The 17,095-nt window shown below is 50.0% G+C and overlaps 2 protein-coding genes across 18 annotated transcripts in view; one reads left to right on the top strand and one right to left on the bottom strand.

The window, feature by feature from the left end:
* STRC (stereocilin) overlaps positions 1 to 7,504 on the top strand; it is a 35,722-nt gene extending 28,218 nt beyond the window's left edge. For 8 of the 14 annotated variants that reach the window (XM_067745430.1, XM_067745464.1, XM_067745468.1 and 5 more), the window contains 12 exons: positions 9 to 121; positions 2,351 to 2,486; positions 2,897 to 3,093; positions 3,285 to 3,375; positions 3,600 to 3,756; positions 4,368 to 4,537; positions 5,174 to 5,329; positions 6,092 to 6,234; positions 6,426 to 6,574; positions 6,804 to 6,901; positions 6,998 to 7,145; positions 7,341 to 7,504. In XM_067745430.1, coding sequence (XP_067601531.1) covers positions 9 to 121; positions 2,351 to 2,486; positions 2,897 to 3,093; positions 3,285 to 3,375; positions 3,600 to 3,756; positions 4,368 to 4,537; positions 5,174 to 5,329; positions 6,092 to 6,234; positions 6,426 to 6,574; positions 6,804 to 6,901; positions 6,998 to 7,145; positions 7,341 to 7,429 — 1,647 coding nt within the window. In that variant the 3' untranslated portion in view covers positions 7,430 to 7,504. Of the gene's footprint in view, positions 1 to 8; positions 122 to 2,350; positions 2,487 to 2,896; positions 3,094 to 3,284; positions 3,381 to 3,599; positions 3,757 to 4,367; positions 4,538 to 5,034; positions 5,107 to 5,173; positions 5,330 to 6,091; positions 6,235 to 6,425; positions 6,575 to 6,803; positions 6,902 to 6,997; positions 7,146 to 7,340 lie in introns of those variants that run through there. The other 6 variants (XM_067745435.1, XR_010945230.1, XR_010945231.1 and 3 more) reach the window with 6 other exon arrangements.
* A 193-nt stretch (positions 7,505 to 7,697) lies between these two features.
* On the bottom strand, positions 7,698 to 13,897 carry LOC137228428 (creatine kinase U-type, mitochondrial). Of its 4 annotated transcripts, none has more exons than XM_067745504.1 (10): positions 13,794 to 13,897; positions 12,644 to 12,953; positions 11,819 to 12,017; positions 11,522 to 11,617; positions 10,925 to 11,146; positions 10,694 to 10,779; positions 10,461 to 10,584; positions 8,467 to 8,601; positions 8,140 to 8,265; positions 7,698 to 7,941 (listed from the first exon to the last, which is right to left on the bottom strand). In XM_067745504.1, exons 2-10 carry the CDS (start codon positions 12,790 to 12,792, stop codon positions 7,828 to 7,830), a joined length of 1,251 nt encoding a protein of 416 aa, XP_067601605.1. In that variant the 5' UTR covers positions 12,793 to 12,953; positions 13,794 to 13,897; the 3' UTR covers positions 7,698 to 7,827. The 4 variants fall into 4 exon arrangements, with proteins under 4 accessions (XP_067601605.1, XP_067601606.1, XP_067601607.1 ...); XM_067745505.1 differs by having other exon boundaries at positions 13,701 to 13,836; XM_067745506.1 differs by lacking the exons at positions 11,819 to 12,017; positions 12,644 to 12,953 and having other exon boundaries at positions 13,701 to 13,832.
* Between the last annotated feature and the right edge of the window lie 3,198 nt (positions 13,898 to 17,095).

Raw genomic sequence — 17,095 nt, 5'->3', positions numbered from 1 at the left:
TCCTACAGAGGACCTGTATCTGGGCAGAGCTACAGAGGAGGATGACAATGCCAGAGCCAGAGCTGGCAACCCTGGGGCCAGGACTGAGTGGGCTGGACACCAAGCTACTCCTGGACTTACCGTAAGGCTACAATTGGAGATACTGGATTCTCAGAAGGCTCAACCTAGGGTAGAAGATCTGCCCTTAGGAAATACCTTAGAGGTGGTGTTTTTCTGTCTGGTGGTGCCCTGACATAAGTTACGGCCTAAATCAGAGGATTCTTTTCAAAGTTGTGCTAGGGGAACTTTCCTGGTGGTCCAGTGGGTAAGACTGCATGCTCCCAATGCAGGGGTCCCAGGTTCGATCCCTGGTAGGGGAACTAGATCCCGCATGCATGCCGCAAGTAAGAGTTCGCATGCTGCAACTAAGAAGTCCGCATACCGCAACGGAGTCCGCATGCAGCAACAAAGATACCGCATGACACAACTAAAGATCCCACATGCCACAACGAAGATCCCGCGTGCTGCAACTAAGACCTGGTGCAGCCTAAATAAGTAAATATTTTTTTAAAAACGAAAAACAAAGTTGCTCTAGGTATTGACTGGCTCCCCAAACAAGGCCCCAGCATGGGACACCTGAGCGTGGCAACATTGTGATGTGAGCTGCCAAGCAATATATATATATATATATATATATATATATATATATATATATATATATATTAATATTTATTTATTCGGCTGCGTTGGGTCCTAGTTGCAACACATGGGATCTTCATTTGCTGCGTGCGGGGATCTTTAGTTGCAGCATGCGGGATCTTTAGTTGTGGCATGCGAACTCTTAGTTGCAGCATGTGGGATCTAGTTCCCTGACCGGGGATTGAACCTGGGCCCCCTGTATTGGGTGCATGGAGTCTTAGCCACTGGACCACCAGGGAAGTCCCCAAGCAATCTTATTATAACCTAGGCCACATTAATAGAGGTAGAATATTTAAAATGAGGGAGGTAGAAGTTCCCTGGTGGCCTAGTTGTTAGGATTCCGGGCTTCCACTGCCATGGCCCAGGTTCAATCCCTGGTCATGGAACGGAGATCCCATAAGCCACATGGCATGGCCAAAAATAAAAATAAAAATAAAAAATGAGGAAGGTAATGATTCAATTCTGCCCCACAGGACTGTAGTCTGCTTAGGGAACTGTGTTCTCAGAGGAGTAGGTAAAGATAAAATGTATGAAGCATGTGATAAATACCTTCAAATACCCCAGGGGCTATCAAATAGAAAATAGATTGGCATGCTTCTGAGTGGCCCCACTGGGCATGACTAGTACCAGCGAATGTAAATCAGATTTTTACACAATGTGAGGAAAATTGTGGTAGTGAGTTCCTGGCCACTGGAGCTATTCAAGCCTAGTCTGGATGGCCCCATAGCAGGAATGTTGTAGAGCAAATTCAAGTATGCATGAGGAGAGAGAAGACTAGATGAACCTAAGGTGGCTCCTAAACTAGATACTCTAGGAGTTTATGAGTATCTCACTCACAGCCTTCTTTTCCCATTTTGCCCCCATGCTCACCCCATTGCCAACTGAACTGTAAGTCAGAGTAGGAAAAAGCTGGTGTTGGTCTTTCTGGGAGGTGACTCCATCCTTACATTTTTATAGACCTTCCCACAGATTTTGGCTTTTGTACTACTTGTTCCAGTTCCAGACTTGGCAACCCTAGATAGAGTACATGGTGTCACTTCTGATTTTTTGGCAAAATGGCTTTTTAAAAAATGCCTTTCGAACCTATTTAAATATATTGGTTCTTGGAGATAATTTAGAATCCCAAAGACCTGGATGAGGTGAAAGATCCTGGACCATGAGTTGGAAGACCCGCGTTCCTCATTTGTGAAAGAGAGATGAGAAAATACCTCTCTTACCCCCAGGTTTTGCCATAGGATCAAATGAGATAACGCCTAAAAGAACTTTGTCAATTTTATAGTGCTCTACGAACGAGAGGGGACCTTCTCACAATAAGTAGAGGAAGGGTCGTACTGTGGAAAACAGGAACTGAGAGGAAGACCCCACCATGTGATCTCTTTGAACCTCAGTGTTTCATAAAATGGGGGAGGGGACTTAGTGATACTTAATATTTGGGGCTTTTGATTCCATTAGATGAGGTAGGATTGTTTGTTACTTCTCAAGAAGACTGGAAATACGTCACTCCCTTTGTTCTCTCCCTGCAAGCACTGTGGTGGGAACTGGATCTGGGGCTTCCTTTCCAGGGCCACAGGGTTTGGTCTAGTGTTACCTCTTGTCTGGGCAATGTGGCATTCTGTGGTCCCTTCTCAACTTGGCTCAATTCTGAGTACCCCCCACCGTCAAACTGCTATAGGATCCGGCTGATGGACAGACTGTCCAGTGAATCCATTATGTTGGTGGTGGAGCTGGTACGAGGCACTCCAGAGCAGCTGCTGGAACTGACCCCACCCCACCGGGCAGCCCTGGCAGAAAGGGCACTAGAAAACTTGGTAAGAGTCCACACCATCAGACTCAGAACTGTAGCCTGGGCCATTCTTACCACTCAGACAATGCTCTCTGTCTTCTAGGCCCAGACCTGAACTTTTGCTGCCAAACAGGTTTTTGTCTACAAGGCCTTAGCCCCTAGATCTACCTCTGTGTTTATTCCTTGATAGTCTGCTTCATGTTTCTTGTCCATATCCCTTGGAGTATAAGAATTCCTTGGATTCCACCTCCCAGTCTTCCTGCCTGCTCCTGTTTGGGCTCATTGTTTAGAAAAGTGAACAATGACAATGAACTTCATAGGGTCTTGGGTTGGGAGCTGGAGGGAGGCAAGGTCAAAGGTCTTGGTGTCTTGATCAAAGAGACTGGTCCTTTGAGACAGCAGTGCATTGTCCCAAGGCCTGATGCCCCTCTCCAGGCTCCAAAGGAGACAACAGTGTCAAGGGAAGTGCTGGAGACATTGGGTCCCTTGGTTGGATTCCTGGGGATAGAGAGCACACGACGGATCCCCCTACAGATCCTGCTGGCCCATCTCAGTCAGCTGCAGGGCATCTGCCTAGGAGAGCCATTTGCCACAGAGCTGGGATGGCTGCTGTTGCAGGAGCCTGTTCTTGGGTACGGACCTCCGGGAACTTCAGATTCTAACTCATTCTTCACCCACCCTCTCAACCACCCTTATCAGTGGCAGCCCATTCAATATGCTTGAGGTCCTTGGAGCCCTGAGTCCCCAGTCCCAGCATGTCTTTCCTCTTCCTTCTCACAGTTCACTCAGCATCCCAATCCCTGATCTTCTTTCTGTCCCTCAGGAAACCAGAGTTATGGAGCCAGGATGAAGTCGAGCAAGCAGGACGCCTAGTATTCACTCTGTCTCCCGAGGCTATTTCCTTGATCCCCAGGGTGAGGTGAAGGAACAAGGGAGGGAGTAAGAGCAGAGAGGGGACTGGGGAGCTGGTTCCAGGGAGCTAAGACCAAGGAAGTTGAGGGCAAAGGGTGTGAAGCCCAAATTTAGCAGTGGTGGGGGGGGGACTGCTAAAAAGAGACAGGACTTTGGAATTAACAGCTGTAGCAGCTGGCCCTGACCTGCCCGGCTCTGCCCACCCTCCTTCTACCTTCTCACCCAGGAGGCCTTGGGCCCAGAGACCCTGGAGCGGCTCCTAGAAAAGCAGCAGAGCTGGGAGCAGAGCAGAGCTGGACAGCTGTGTGCAGGGCCACAGCTCACTGCCAAGAAAGCAGCCCTGGTAGCTGGGTTTGTGCGGCCCACCACAGAGGATCTCCCAGGTGAAACTCCCCACATGCCCATACATGTAGCATGGTGTACAGGAAAGAGTATCCAACAATGCAGTCAGACTTGTGCCCTTTAAGCAGATTTGTATAACTTCTCTCTAGGCTGGGGTTTTCTAACCTCTAAAGCACAGAGGTGTGAGGGATGATCTTCAAGGTCTCTTCTAGTTCTAGGGTTCTATAGCTCTGGGAATTTATAACTCATTATATTTTTAGCCCAGGACTCCCCTTTCCCTGCTCGCTTATCCCTGTTAACAGCTAACTCAGCTCTAGGCTTGATTAAGCGTGGAGCTCTCTCCTGGGAAGACGCTTAGGATGGAGGAAGGTGACACTGTGGGGCTAGGGACCTGGGTTCCAATCTAGATCTGCCATTCAGTCCTTCAGCAACCCCGTCGGTCTTCCATCTATACAATGAGGGGCTTGTCCTCTCCAGTCACTTGTTCTAATATCGAGTCCTATAAATCTCACACTGTAGTAATCCCTTGAGCCATGCTGCCCATATTGCCCTGTCCTTCAAAGGTTGGGGGGGGGGTCATTCCATCTATAGCTATCTCTCTGGGCATACTTTAGTACTACACTGACCCCCTGGCCCTGCCTTCCCCCTTTAGAACCTGTGCCAAATTGTGCAGATGTACGGGGAACATTCCCATCAGCCTGGTCTGCAACCCAGATCGCAGAGATGGAGCTTTTAGACTTTGAAGACTGCCTAGCACTGTTTGCAGAAGACCCAGGACTTGGGCCTGAGGAACTACGGGCAGCGATGGGCAAAGCAAAACAAGTTAGTGATGGAGAGTCCAGTTGGGGTTGGAGGTGGAATAACATGAGGAAGCCGGCTGGGTGTGATATGGAACACAAGGGAATGGATAGCTGGGTGAGGGGTGGGGGACAGAGGAGATAAAAGAATTAGAGGGTTTGGATCCTGAGTAGGAAGTCAGAGGGGATGAATACTGAGGGAAGGAAGCTAGTGAAATGGGTAGAGGGACTAGAGAAGTGGTTACCAAACTTTAGTGTGTATCAAAGTCATCTAGGGAGCAGGTTTTTTAAATGCTTATTCGAGGATCTCATGCTAGACTCACCGAAGAAGAATCTCTGAGGATGGGGTCTGGGCATCTGCATCTTAACAGTCACCGACCGCCCCCAAACCCCAAGAGTCTGGTGCACGTAAGAGTTTCGAACTCATGGACTAGAGTCTGCTATTCTTCACTACTGAGACTCTAGAGTCTTTTAATAACACCTTAGTCAGAGGAACCTTAATCCAGTCCTCTCATTTTACAGTTGAAGAAATTAAAGACCCAGAGAAGGCAAGTGATTTGTCCAGAGTTACACAGCTAAGGTCAGAGGCAAAACTAAGACCCAGCATTCTGACTCTTAATCCAGTGCTTTTTCCACTCACACTCTTCCTCTCTTTCTCTAGTTGTGGGGTCCCCCCGGGGGATTCCGTCCTGAGCAGATCCTGCAGCTGGGTCGGCTCTTAATAGGCCTAGGAGAGAGGGAACTACAGGAGCTGAACCTGGTTGACTGGGGTGTGCTGAGCACCCTGGGGCAGATAGATGGCTGGAGTTCCATCCAGGTAACATCTTCTCTCCTCTCTACCACCTTCCAAACACCCATCCCACAGATACAGGCCTCTAGGGCATCTAAAGCCCAAGGAATTTCTTTCCTGTGATCCTGCCTGGCCATTCTTTCTATCTTTTCCTAATACCTCATACTAGTACCCTTAGGAACTCTGTGATTTATTCACTCTGAGGCCCTGGACACATAATACTTCCTTCTGCCTCCTTTCCCTTTGGCCTTCTTTTTTTCCATCCTTCTCTTTTTTGGATCCTCAACCTTTCCCATGGCCATTGGATCTTCAGGTCTTTTTTTTTTTTAAATAAATTTATTTATTTTATTTATTTATTTTTGGCTGCGTTGGGTCTTCATTGCTGTGCGCGGGCTTTCTCTGGCTGCGGCAAGCGGGAGCTACTCTTGGTTGCATTGCATGGGCTTCTCATTGCGGTGGCTTCTCTTGTTGCGGAGCACGCGGGCTTCAGTAGTCTTGGCTCAAGGGCTCAGTAGTTGTGGCACGTGGGCTTTAGAGCACAGGCTAAGTGGTTGTGGCGCACGGGCTTAGTTGCTCCGCGGCATGTTGGATCTTCCTGGTCCAGGGCTCAAACCCATGTCCCCTGCATTGGCAGGCGGATTCTTAACCACTGCGCCACCAGGGAAGCCCGGATCTTCAGGTCTTAATAATAAAAAATCCAGTAGCACTTGTCCCTTCCCTAAGCAGTTGCCCATCCCTGACTTCCCCATGACTTCTCTCCTTACCCTGTGGCCTCCACCCCCACCCCAGCTCCGGGTTGTGGTCTCCAGTTTCCTGAAGCAGAGTGGTCGGCACGTGAGCCACCTGGACTTCCTCCACCTGACTGCACTGGGTTACACGCTCTGTGGACTTCGGCCAGAGGAGCTGCAGTATATCAACAGTTGGGAGTTTAGGTCACCTGTGGAGGAGGGGGTGGGTGGTGGTGCTGAGGGAAAAGTGGGCTCACTGGGGAGGGAAGGATCATGCAGGAGTGGTCCCATGGAGGAAGGGATCTCACCTGAAGCCATTTCTACCATCAGCTCATGACCATGGACCCTTATCACCATGGCTGAAACCTTCTCCCTTCCTTCCCACTCTTCCACAGCCAAGCAGCTCTCTTCCTGGGCAACCTGCATCTCCCATGTTCTGAGGAACAACTGGAGGTTCTGGCCCAGCTCCTTGTGCTGCCTGGTGGTTTTGGCCCAGTCAGTAACTGGGGGCCTGAGATCTTCACCGAAATTGGTACAATAGCAGGTAGGGAGACTGGGCCACTGATGCTGCTGGTTGTCAGGGGTTGGTTTCCATACCATGGATGGACTGGTTGGAGGACTGCTCTGGAATTCTTAAGGTGGGAGTCTGAGAAGGTATTTAGGTAAGAGGTTGGAGATGTGTTGGGGAAGGTCTATGGTAGGATACCTTGGGATTATCTGGAGAAGGCCAGTATAAGATAACATTTGCATGCCCATCCCACTTGCTTCAACAGCTGGAATCCCAGACCTGGCTCTTTCAGCACTGCTGCGAGGACAGATCCAGGGCCTTACCCCTCTGGCCATTTCTGTCATCCCTCCTCCGAAATTTGCTGTAAGTATTGATGGAGTGGGGTCTGGGGTGACCACAAGAGAGCCAGGGCCCAACAAGGGCTACAGTGGATGTCCTGATTCTTGCTTCCACCCCTAGGTGGTGTTCAGCCCCACCCAGCTATCTAGTCTCACCAGTGTTCAGGCTGTGGCTGTCACTCCTGAGCAAATGGCCTTTCTGAGTCCTGAGCAGCGACGAGCAGTTGCATGGGCCCAGTATGAGGGGAAGGAGACCCCAGAACAGCAGGGTGAGTTCCCAACTGCACAGCTTGACCCACCAACCCCTGACCCAGAATCTGAACCCTAACTTGGTACTGGTTGGTTCACAGAACCCTTCAGGGAGGTCCTGGAGTGAAGGGATCTACAGGCAGATAGTTTCCAAGTATCAATGGCTCCTGTGGAGCAGAGCTGTGATATTCTTTCCATTCTCTGTCTCATTATAGGTCGAAGCACAGCCTGGGGCCTCCAGGACTGGTCACAACCCTCCTGGGCCCTGGCATTGACCATCTACTTTCTTGGCAACCTGCTATGAGCCTGTCTCTGCAGTTAAAGAGAGAGATTGTTGGGAAAGACATTTTAAGTAATAATGAATAAAGTGCAAATGGAAGTGCAATCTAATTATCCTCAGGAAGCTGATGAGGAATATGGGTAAAATGCTAATGCTTTCCACCCACCTGAGAATCAGTGTTCCTGGCATGCCATATCTGGAGTCTCTTTCCATCACAAATAATCCCACTGCCTTTTTTTTCTTCTGGAGGCTAGTTCCCCCTCATCCCACCCTTAGAAATAACACAACTGGAGCGTAGCCAGTAGTCTTTACTAGGACAGAGGGAGTGAGGGGGGAAAGGGAGGATCCAGAGTAAGGAGAATGGGCCACTGTTAGAATGGCAGAGGTCCTGGGAGTCTTGAGTCATCTGCTGGGGATGGGAGTTAATGCTTGTTGGGGAGAGGCGGAGGGACGCGGATATCCTGGCCTCTCTCCAGACGCCGTTCACAGTCAATCAAATAGTTTACTCCATCGATGACCAGCTGCACCAGCTCCACCTGAAGGACACTAACCCTTGATCTCTGCTTGCCACAATCTGACTCTCTTCCGCACTGATTTGACTGCTCTGGGAACTCGTTTCCAATTTCCTCCCCACTCAACCTGAATTTCATTTCAGATTCTATTACATTCCTGAGGCTCACTCCCTGTCACATCTCAACCCCCACAGACCTATCCCGAATCCCTAAGAATCTCACCTCTGACTTGCCCAGTCGGTCCAAATTAGAGATGTCAATGATGCCGCCTGTGGCAGCTGTGTCCACTCCTCCAGTTCCACGTTTTTGGAGTCTTAGGTTCTCTAGGATCTTTGGGAAGCGGCTATCCTAGAGGGGAGATAGAGATTGGGGGGCAGGGTCAACAGAGGCAGAGATTGGTCCAACCTGAAAGAGCCCTGAACCCACTCAGAGCTCTTCCCCTTGACTCTAGCTACACTATGTCTGCTCCTTTCCAAAATGCCCAATCCCTCCCACCCATACACAGCCACCTTCCTCCTTCACAACCCTCTAACTCCACAACTCCTTTACTTTGCTTAGCAGGGGCAGTTTGATGTGCACTCCTGCCCGAAGTCCAGTGCCTAGGTTAGATGGACAGGTCAAGATGTATCCCAAACGCTCATTCCACATGAACTCCCAGCCACGCTCCTGGATCAGCCGCTCCACCTGAGTGCAGAAAGGCTCTGTTAGTGAAAAGTCAGGGATATGCTAGCCTTCCCTTAGCTAGACCCACAGGAACTCTAGAAAATATGTCTAGAAACAAAGACTTGGGATGTGAAAGAATGACACTGATTTTTTTTTTTTTTTGGTGGAAATGGCTCATTATCATGCATAAAAGATAATTTTGATGTTGCAAGCCCATAATGATGAGATTGTGCAAAAATATCCTGTGTGGAAGAAGAGAAACCTGAGGGAATGATGCATTAAGGATGATCTAGGGAGATGAACAGAGGTGGTAAACTGAACTGAGAAAAGATCGATTATTCAATGAGTTCTGCATGCATTGACATCTTTACTTTGCTAATGAGCCTAGAGCTTGGAAGATTCTTTCAGCCAGAAAATGAGGTTGTAGGCTTTGCAACAGGAAGAGGCAAGGGAGCCTGTTAACTGTGGAAAGAGCACATGTGAGAAAGCAAGAGGAAGGTGAAAATGCAGCAGAAGAGCCGGATTCATAGTTGTGGAGGGTGGGGGAGGAGTGTGGGAAGCATGTTTTTGTCTCACGTAAACATCCTAATCATGAAGATGACTATTAGAGTTGAAGAGACTGGAGATCTGCCGGAGTTGATGGACATGAAGACCACTACCTAACCTGAGTAAGGGGACGCTGTTCCTAGTTCAGAAAGAACCATGGCATAGGGGGATATTGTATATGATGAACAAGGGGAAATTCTTCCATCTAGAATAGTAACAGCAGTTAACACTTAGGGAACACTTATTACGGGCCATGCACTTTACATGCATTATCTCACTTAAACCCCACAACTTAAAATGTAGGAAGTCTTACTCTCCCAATTTTACAGATGAGAATACTAAGGCATAGAATTTAATATGTTACCTATTACTTGCTAAAAATAACAGAAACTTCCCAGCCAAGATCTAAACGGAAGAGGAGCTCTCTCCCTTTACAAGTTCAAAATAGGACTGTATACATGAGAAAATACAATAAGGATTGGGTTTATGGGGATTTGTAATCTGGAATTGAATATGGAGACCTAATCCATATAGGACTGAGGATTCAGTTCAACTCCTCACGCAGAGCAACGCATTTTAGAACTTAGGCCATTCCATCCTCCACCTTCCCTGGTTTCCCTCCTACTCTCAGCTTAAAATCTAGACATGCTACTTTAGCAAGAATGACAGAATCCAGAGTTAAGGCCTACCTTGGCTCCCAACTGGGTGGTTACATTAGAATCATGAACATACCAATCTCTCACTCCTTACATCCATCCAGGCTTAAACCTTTTCCTTATCTGCACATCCCACCATCCCACACCACACCCCCCAGGCACTGAGCCACCATCTCATTTACTCCTTCTTTGCATTATTTGGCAACTGCTTTATTTACTTCCTTAGACTCCTGACATTCTTTCTCTCTTCCTATTCTTAGGGTGACCACATATCCTGGTTTTCCCTGGACAGTTCTGATTTATACCTCTTGTCCTAGAGTGATTGGTGGTGATCCTTTTCACCATCAAAAGTATCCTGGGTTGGTTGATAAATTATATGGTCAATCTACCATTTTTCTTTTTCTTTTTTTTTTTTGTGGTACGCGGGCCTCTCACTGTTGTGGCCTCTCCCATTGTGGAGCACAGGCTCCGGACGCGCAGGCTCAGTGGCCGTGGCTCACGGGCCCAGCCGCTCCGCGGCATGTGGGATCTTCCCGGACCAGGGCACGAACCCGTGTCCCCTGCATTGGCAGGCGGACTCTCAACCACCGCGCCACCAGGGAAGCCCCAATCTACCTATTTAAATTTGTTTTTTCCTCAAGTCCTCCCACCTAGTTCCCTTATACACTCTTCTCCGACCTCTTTGAGGCCTCGGCAGAATCTTTCAAACACTTTCTTCATGTTGCCACCCTTCTCCATGGAGATGACCCGTGTATGATCCTCCTCATTCACCCAGATCAAGAAGCTCTTCTCATTGTTGTGCCTGAAGGCAGGAGAGAGGGAGGGACAGGGATTAAGAGGCAGGGCAAGAATTGGGGGAGATAGAAAAAAAAGGGCACTTATAGGGGCAGGGGGTAAGCTAAGCCTCATACCAGATTCCACGAGCATCTGGCCAGTCTCGAGCCATTCCTGCTGCGGTCAATAATGGGGACACAGGTTTATCAAACAGGAAGTGGTCCTGGAGAGAGTAAAGGGACTTGGGTTAAGAATCCTCACAGTAGCCCCTGGGCTTCTCAGAGCCCATCTACCTCATCTGGCCCAGCCTCCCCTGACTCTTCTTTCCATCTGCCCCTCCCGCCCAGCTCGCTCTCAAAGCCCCTCACATCAATTAGCTGCTGCTGCTCAGCCTCTGTCATCTCACTGAGCCGATAGTAGCGTCCAGCCAGGTCACCCTTCAGGCCACTCAGTGCCTCCACCACAACACGCTCCACCTCTCGTCGCTCTGCCCGGGTGCAGGCTGGAGGCAGGCTGAGACCCCGGATACTTCGGCCAGTTCTGACTCTTGTGGACAATACATACCTCTCATCAAAGTAGCCAGAACGGATCTGGGGAATCAGAGAAATTAATGTAAGTCACAGAAACACAGTGGATGGGAGCTGAGGGCCTTTGGGAAGGAGAGACCTTAAGGACTAGAGGGGTCCTCATTGCCTGCACTGGAGGAAGCCCATTGGGCAAGCACTCCAACCGAAAGGGCGTTGTAAACCCTCCCCCAAACCTGCCCACCTTGGGGGGTGGCCATTCTCATCCACCCTCTCCTCTCTACAGAGGCTGCTCCTGAACATACAATTCTTTCCCCAGACAGACTAAAAGCTCAGCAGTATAATGACTATGAGTCAGGGTATAATTATGGTTGAAGGGACTGGAGAAACAGAATGTTGTATATAAGGCAATGCAAGTCAGAAGTGGAATATTCGACCTACCTTGCTGGCATCCAGGTCAGTGGTATGTTTCATCGTCTGGGGGTTATATCCATTATGTCGCTCTTGGATCACAGGGTCAAACAGCTCAGCAAATACCTGAGGGGCAGTTCAGAGGAAGAGGGTGGTTAAGGAGAGGGAATCCCTTCCCAAGGTTTAGTTGTGGATTGATTTCACTGGGTGAGAAAACATGAGTATGGATGGTCCAGTCTTAAGGGTAAGTGAGGTCTTTAGGGGAAAGGAGCTGGGATTACTGGGGAGATAAATTGGGTCACCAGGGGAACTCTGGGGGCCCCCTACCTCATAGGTCTCCTCATCACCAGCTACCATGCCCACAGTCTTGATGAAGGGGTGGCCAGGGTTGTCCACGCCAGTCTGGATACATTGATCTAGCGTCCAACCAGTGGGTGTGGTCTTGTCGCAGAGCCGGGCATAGACTGCTGGGGTCAGGTGACTGGCCATGCAGTTGTTGTGCTTTCGGAGGTCTGGGTACTCAGCACTAGGGAGGGGGTACCAGTAACCATGGAGGGAGGGCACAGGGGGCCTAGACCCAGTGCACTCAGCTGGGAGCATGTCTGGCTTTGTTCTTTGGGAGGAGGGGAGGTTAGAGGGAGCTAAACCTTGGTAATCTCATCAGGGACTTTCAGGATCTATTCTTTCCCAAGAGTTCTAGCTTCCTCTGGCTGGAGGCTCAATTCTCCCAGACCTGCTCAGTTCTTTCCTCCCATGGACACAACATTAGGGATGGGGGGAGGGGAAAGACTAAGGAGGGGAATTCAGGAAACGGGAGAGAACAGCAGGAAAAGGAGATGGAGGAGAGCGGAAAGGATAGTTCCTGGTCTCTCAATTAGGAATTTGGGCAGGGTAGGTGCAGCCAGAACTCACAGGGCCAGAGCTGGCCTTGGGGGTGGGAACTGCGGGCTCCAAGTCCTCAGGAATGCTTTCACCTTATGGTTTTGGCCTCCATCCCCACCCCCACTGAGGTTTTCAGACTGTCCAGCGCCTGTACTCCAGAGCCTTCGTGACTATAGCCCTTCTCTATTGCCCAGGTCCCCATCTCCATCCCCGTTAGCAACTACCCGTCCCCCACCCCCACCCTCACCCGGGCGCCTGAGACACTGATACCTCGGGGGATACAGCCTCCGTCGTTCGCCGGCGGCTCGAACAGGTTCCGAGCGGAGAAGAAACCCAGCGGCTAGAGACCCAGCTCCAGCCAAAGCCAGGAGTCTGAGCCCCGGGCGGGCAGACAGGAGACGAGAGAAGGGACCAGCCATGGCTTGAGGGTCTGGTTACGGAATCCCGGAGTAGGAGCTGGCTCAGGGCAGGAACCGGGAGGGAGGATGCTAACAGGCTGACTGAGAGCCGGAGGTGGGTGCGAGGCTGGAGCCGAAATGGAGGGAGGCTGGAGCGGGAGTGGAAGCCGGTGCCGACCAGGCTGCAGGAGAGGCGCAATGAGCTAGCGGCGGTCGGGCGCAGGAGAGGGAAGCAGAGCTGCAGTCTCCAGGGGTGGGGCTCATGCAGGCCCCGCCTTCCCGCCTGCCACGGCCCTAGGTGTGCGGGGGCAGAGGGCAGGCACCACCCACCAGGTAGATTAGGAGGACTGGAGATTCGCAGCCCTAGGCCGGGGAACGGGCCCACCTGAGATGAGGTCGCCCAGATTTCAGCACCAAGTAGAGGACAGCACCCAAGGGGACAGGAGAGACCCGAACACCCTTCCCCTAAGCCTCCCGGTTTAATAGGAAACCCGTTTCGTCGCCCTGTGGGTGTGAAAGCGTGACACTACCCAACCTCTTCTCGTTTTTTCGGCCTGCCTCAGCAACCTCTCCATCTTCCCAGGGGAGGCGGCCTCGGGGAACAGTGGAATAAACACAGATACCAGAGGAAGACGAAGAGAAAGCACACAGGCAGACGCTGAGAAAGACACCAGCTGCCTCAAGGTCACCTTTTCCTTAGAACCAGGAAGAGGACCAAAGCTCCTCCCTGTCACACCTGTGCTCTCCTTATAAGGTTGTGGAAGGATTCCGGAGAGAAATCAGGGAAACAGGAACTCTTACCCCATCTGTGCTGTGTTGCCCGCCCCCACAGTGCCCCCAAGTCTGAAGCCCTGCTCTGTCCTTCCTCCACTTCTCATGATCCCCCACTTTTCCCCCTCCTCTGCCCTCCTCCCCATCTCCTACTTCACCTTTGATCTTTTACTTCTCAGAGTCTTTTCCAGGCTCCGACCAGTTTGCTGCTCACAGGACTCCCTCTGAGTATTCTCGGCAGGCTTGCCTACCTGTTGTTTGTGCTGGGCGTGGGGCTGGAGTTGGGCAAGGAATTATTATGCTTTCTTCTCCTCCTCTCCCTTCTCCCTGCTCTCTGTAGCTCCCAGTTCCTGAACTGAAGGAGAGTGTAAGGTGACGTGAAGGGTGTGGCGAGATGACGAGGTGTAGGACGGAAACAGGCAGGCACAGGTCCCCAACTGCCACATGTGTTTCCTCTCTTGGCTCCCTAATGCTGTTTAATCCAGACTGTAAGGAGCGGTGTCCAAGGGCATGGGGTCACCAAGGAATCTCTGCCTTCCACCTGGTCCCTTCTCCTCCTCCCTCCTCACAAGGTGCATATTCATATTTGAGAGGGCTTTGTTCCCATATCTCCAAGTGTGACTTGGGTATGACTTGACCTTTGTCCTGGCAGAAGGAGAATGAATGCTTGGAGCTGAAATAGAGATGTGGGCTTCAGTATGGAGGGTCAGTTAAGATGGGGTAGGCATGGTGGCATTAGCCCATTCTTTCAGGTATTGATGATAAAATATTGGCTCTCTGTACACGGATGCCGAAACGAGATACAGAGACAGAGTTTTGGAGGAGAAAGAAATAGTAGCTTTATTCTTGGAGGGAACACAGCAGGCTAGCACCTCAAGAACTGTGCCCCCCTCCCTGTGGAATAGGGAGTGGTCTTCTAGTCAGGGCTCATGGTGGGGGGGGTAGGTGATAAGGATCAAGGCAGTGACTGGGCTTACATTCCTCTGATGGGTTGGTGGTGAGGTAAGTAGGAGTCAGCAACATCAACCTTCAGGTTCCAGCTGCTCTGGGGTCTGTGGGCAGCATACCCACCTGGAGGGGGTTTCAGTATCTGCAAGACAGCTCAAAGATATCTTTGTGTGTGTCTGTTGATGGGGAACCAGGACCTTACCCCAAGGCTGCACTAACTGTTTCTCTTGACTGTTTCTCTCTTGTCTTGCATCCTCTCACTTCCCTGATTAACAACTGCTTGAACCTGCCTATTGGAAGTAGGGAAAGGTCATGGAGGCTGAATGAAGGCTATTTCCTGTAATCAAAGACATGGGGGACACAGAAAGTCTTTGTGCCCAGGAGCCCCACAGGGCCCTGCTTAGTATCATTACCTTGGTGAACCCACAAGACAGCAAGATACTTGTTAATCTTAAGGGAGAGGATCTGAGAAAAAGAAATTCCCTTCAAGTTGTCCACTGGCCTCACTGATGAGACCCCACTCCATCCCTTTACTCTCATTTCATTCATTCCTCTCAGGCTTCCCTAGTGCTCCTTTTCCTTTCTTCCTCATTTGTGGGTAGCCTTAGTAGCCAATTACCTCTCTTCCAGGTCCATCAGTTCCTTCTTCTCCTGGTAAGAGAGCAATAATCAGAGAATAGATGGAGTTCTGCAGTTGTGTTACCTGAAAACTGGGTTCACCTTTTGGTGGGTGTCAAGCCAATAAACCCAACCAAGCCAAAGATCAGGAGAAGGAAGGATTTATTATTACTTGCCACAAGTAAGGAGAACACCAGGGATCTCTCCCAAAGCAGCGTCTCCCCGAACAGCAAAATCTGGGAAGTTGGGCTTCCCTGGTGGCGCAGTGGTTGAGAGTCCGCCTGCCGATGCAGGGGACACGGGTTCGTGCCCCGGTTCGGGAAAATCCCACATATCGCAGAGCGGGTGGGCCCGTGAGCCATGGCCGCTGAGCCTGCGCGTCCGGAGCCTGTACTCTGCAACGGGAGAGGCCACAACAGTGAGAGGCCCGCGTGCCGCAAAAAAAAAAAAAAAATATGGGAAGTTTTCAGCTAAGGATACATGCATATTCATGAAGGGGTGAAACCGAGCAGGACCCTATGGGGCTCAAAGATGAATTATTATGTATATCCTTTAAGAAATCAGGGCCCTGCCCCAAGACTGCACTGTTGTTTCTTGACTGTTCCTCCCTTGTTTCTGCATTCCCTCCCTTAAGATCATTAATTACTGAGACCTGTTCAAAGGCAAGCATTGTGGCCATACTTATATCACAAAATGGCTTAGGCCAAAATGGGTTCTCTTATATCAAGAAAGCCATTCCTGGTTCTCTTTCTCCGGTGACCCCCTAACCTACCTGCTTACACTAGGGACAAAATGGAGCAGGACGCTGTGGGTCCCTCCCAGGTACAAATCTCTTCTGTGTCCCTGTTTTTTGTTTGTAAGAAATAGGCTTCATTCAGCCTCCTTGACCTTTCCAGAGTTTCAAGGGCAGATTCAAACAGTTGCTAATCAGGGAAGGGAAGGGATACAGAAACACAGGAGGGACAATCAAAAAACTATAGTGCAGCAATTAAAGCAGGATCTTGGTTCCTCCCAGAGGAATATTCATAACAATATCCTTGAGTTCTTCTGCAGGAACTAACCCCACCTCCCACATGGAAGATGGTAACTTCAGGCTGAATAACAGAGTTCTGGAGCACCGCCCTGTTACCTCACCACTAACCAATCAGAAGAAAGTCACATACTTGCAGCCCTCACCCCAAATTTTGCCTATAAAAACTTTTTCCCCAAAACCATCAGGGAGTTAATGCGGTTTTTGAGAACAAGCCACCTGTTCTCCTTGCTCGACCCTGCAATAAACCTTTCTCTGCTCCAAACTCTGGCCTTTCTGTTTGTTTGGCCTCACTGTGCTTTGGGCACACAAACTTGCGTTGGGTAACAGAACTTGGAATAGTCTTGACCAGGGAAACCTGAGTGAGGATGCAAAGATAATAACAATACAAACATACACAAAATGCTTTCATATAATCAGTACCCTATGAGTTAGGGTTTTCTAGTCCCACTCTCTCACAGGTGAGAAAAGAGGGGCTGAGGGAAGTTCAATGACTTGTCCAAGGCTGCACAGCTATTAAAGGCAAGAGGGCAAGCAGAGTGTGGAGATAGGAATCCACTTGTTCAGTCTTCCAAGTCCATCCATCGTCTTGTCTCCTCCATAAGTAAGTCTCTTTTCCTTCCCTTAACTTTCTGATTTGTTTCTGTCTCTTTGTCTCTAGCCTCCCTTTCACTCCTCTAGTCCATTAACATTTGCAACGTACATTTATTGGATCTCTACGTCTATCATATCCCGTTTTATTTTACAAAACGAACAGAAGACTTGGTGTTGTCCTCATGGAGGTGCAATGGCACAGACTCTGCCTCTTCCTCTACATCTCGCTTCCCCCCACTTCTTCTCACTGGAAATTCTCTGTCTAGACCAAGCATCTGGACTGTGGCGACGCAGTTAGAAATCAGAAAATGAACAACAGGTTGCACTTCCTCCCCAGAACCACTAGAGGCCACCATCCTCCGC

This window comes from Pseudorca crassidens, chromosome 1, assembly GCF_039906515.1.
Source record: "Pseudorca crassidens isolate mPseCra1 chromosome 1, mPseCra1.hap1, whole genome shotgun sequence".
Lineage (NCBI taxonomy): Eukaryota > Metazoa > Chordata > Mammalia > Artiodactyla > Delphinidae > Pseudorca > Pseudorca crassidens.
The sequence above is the reverse complement of the archived record's forward strand: the minus strand, read 5'-3'. Positions and strand labels throughout refer to the sequence as shown.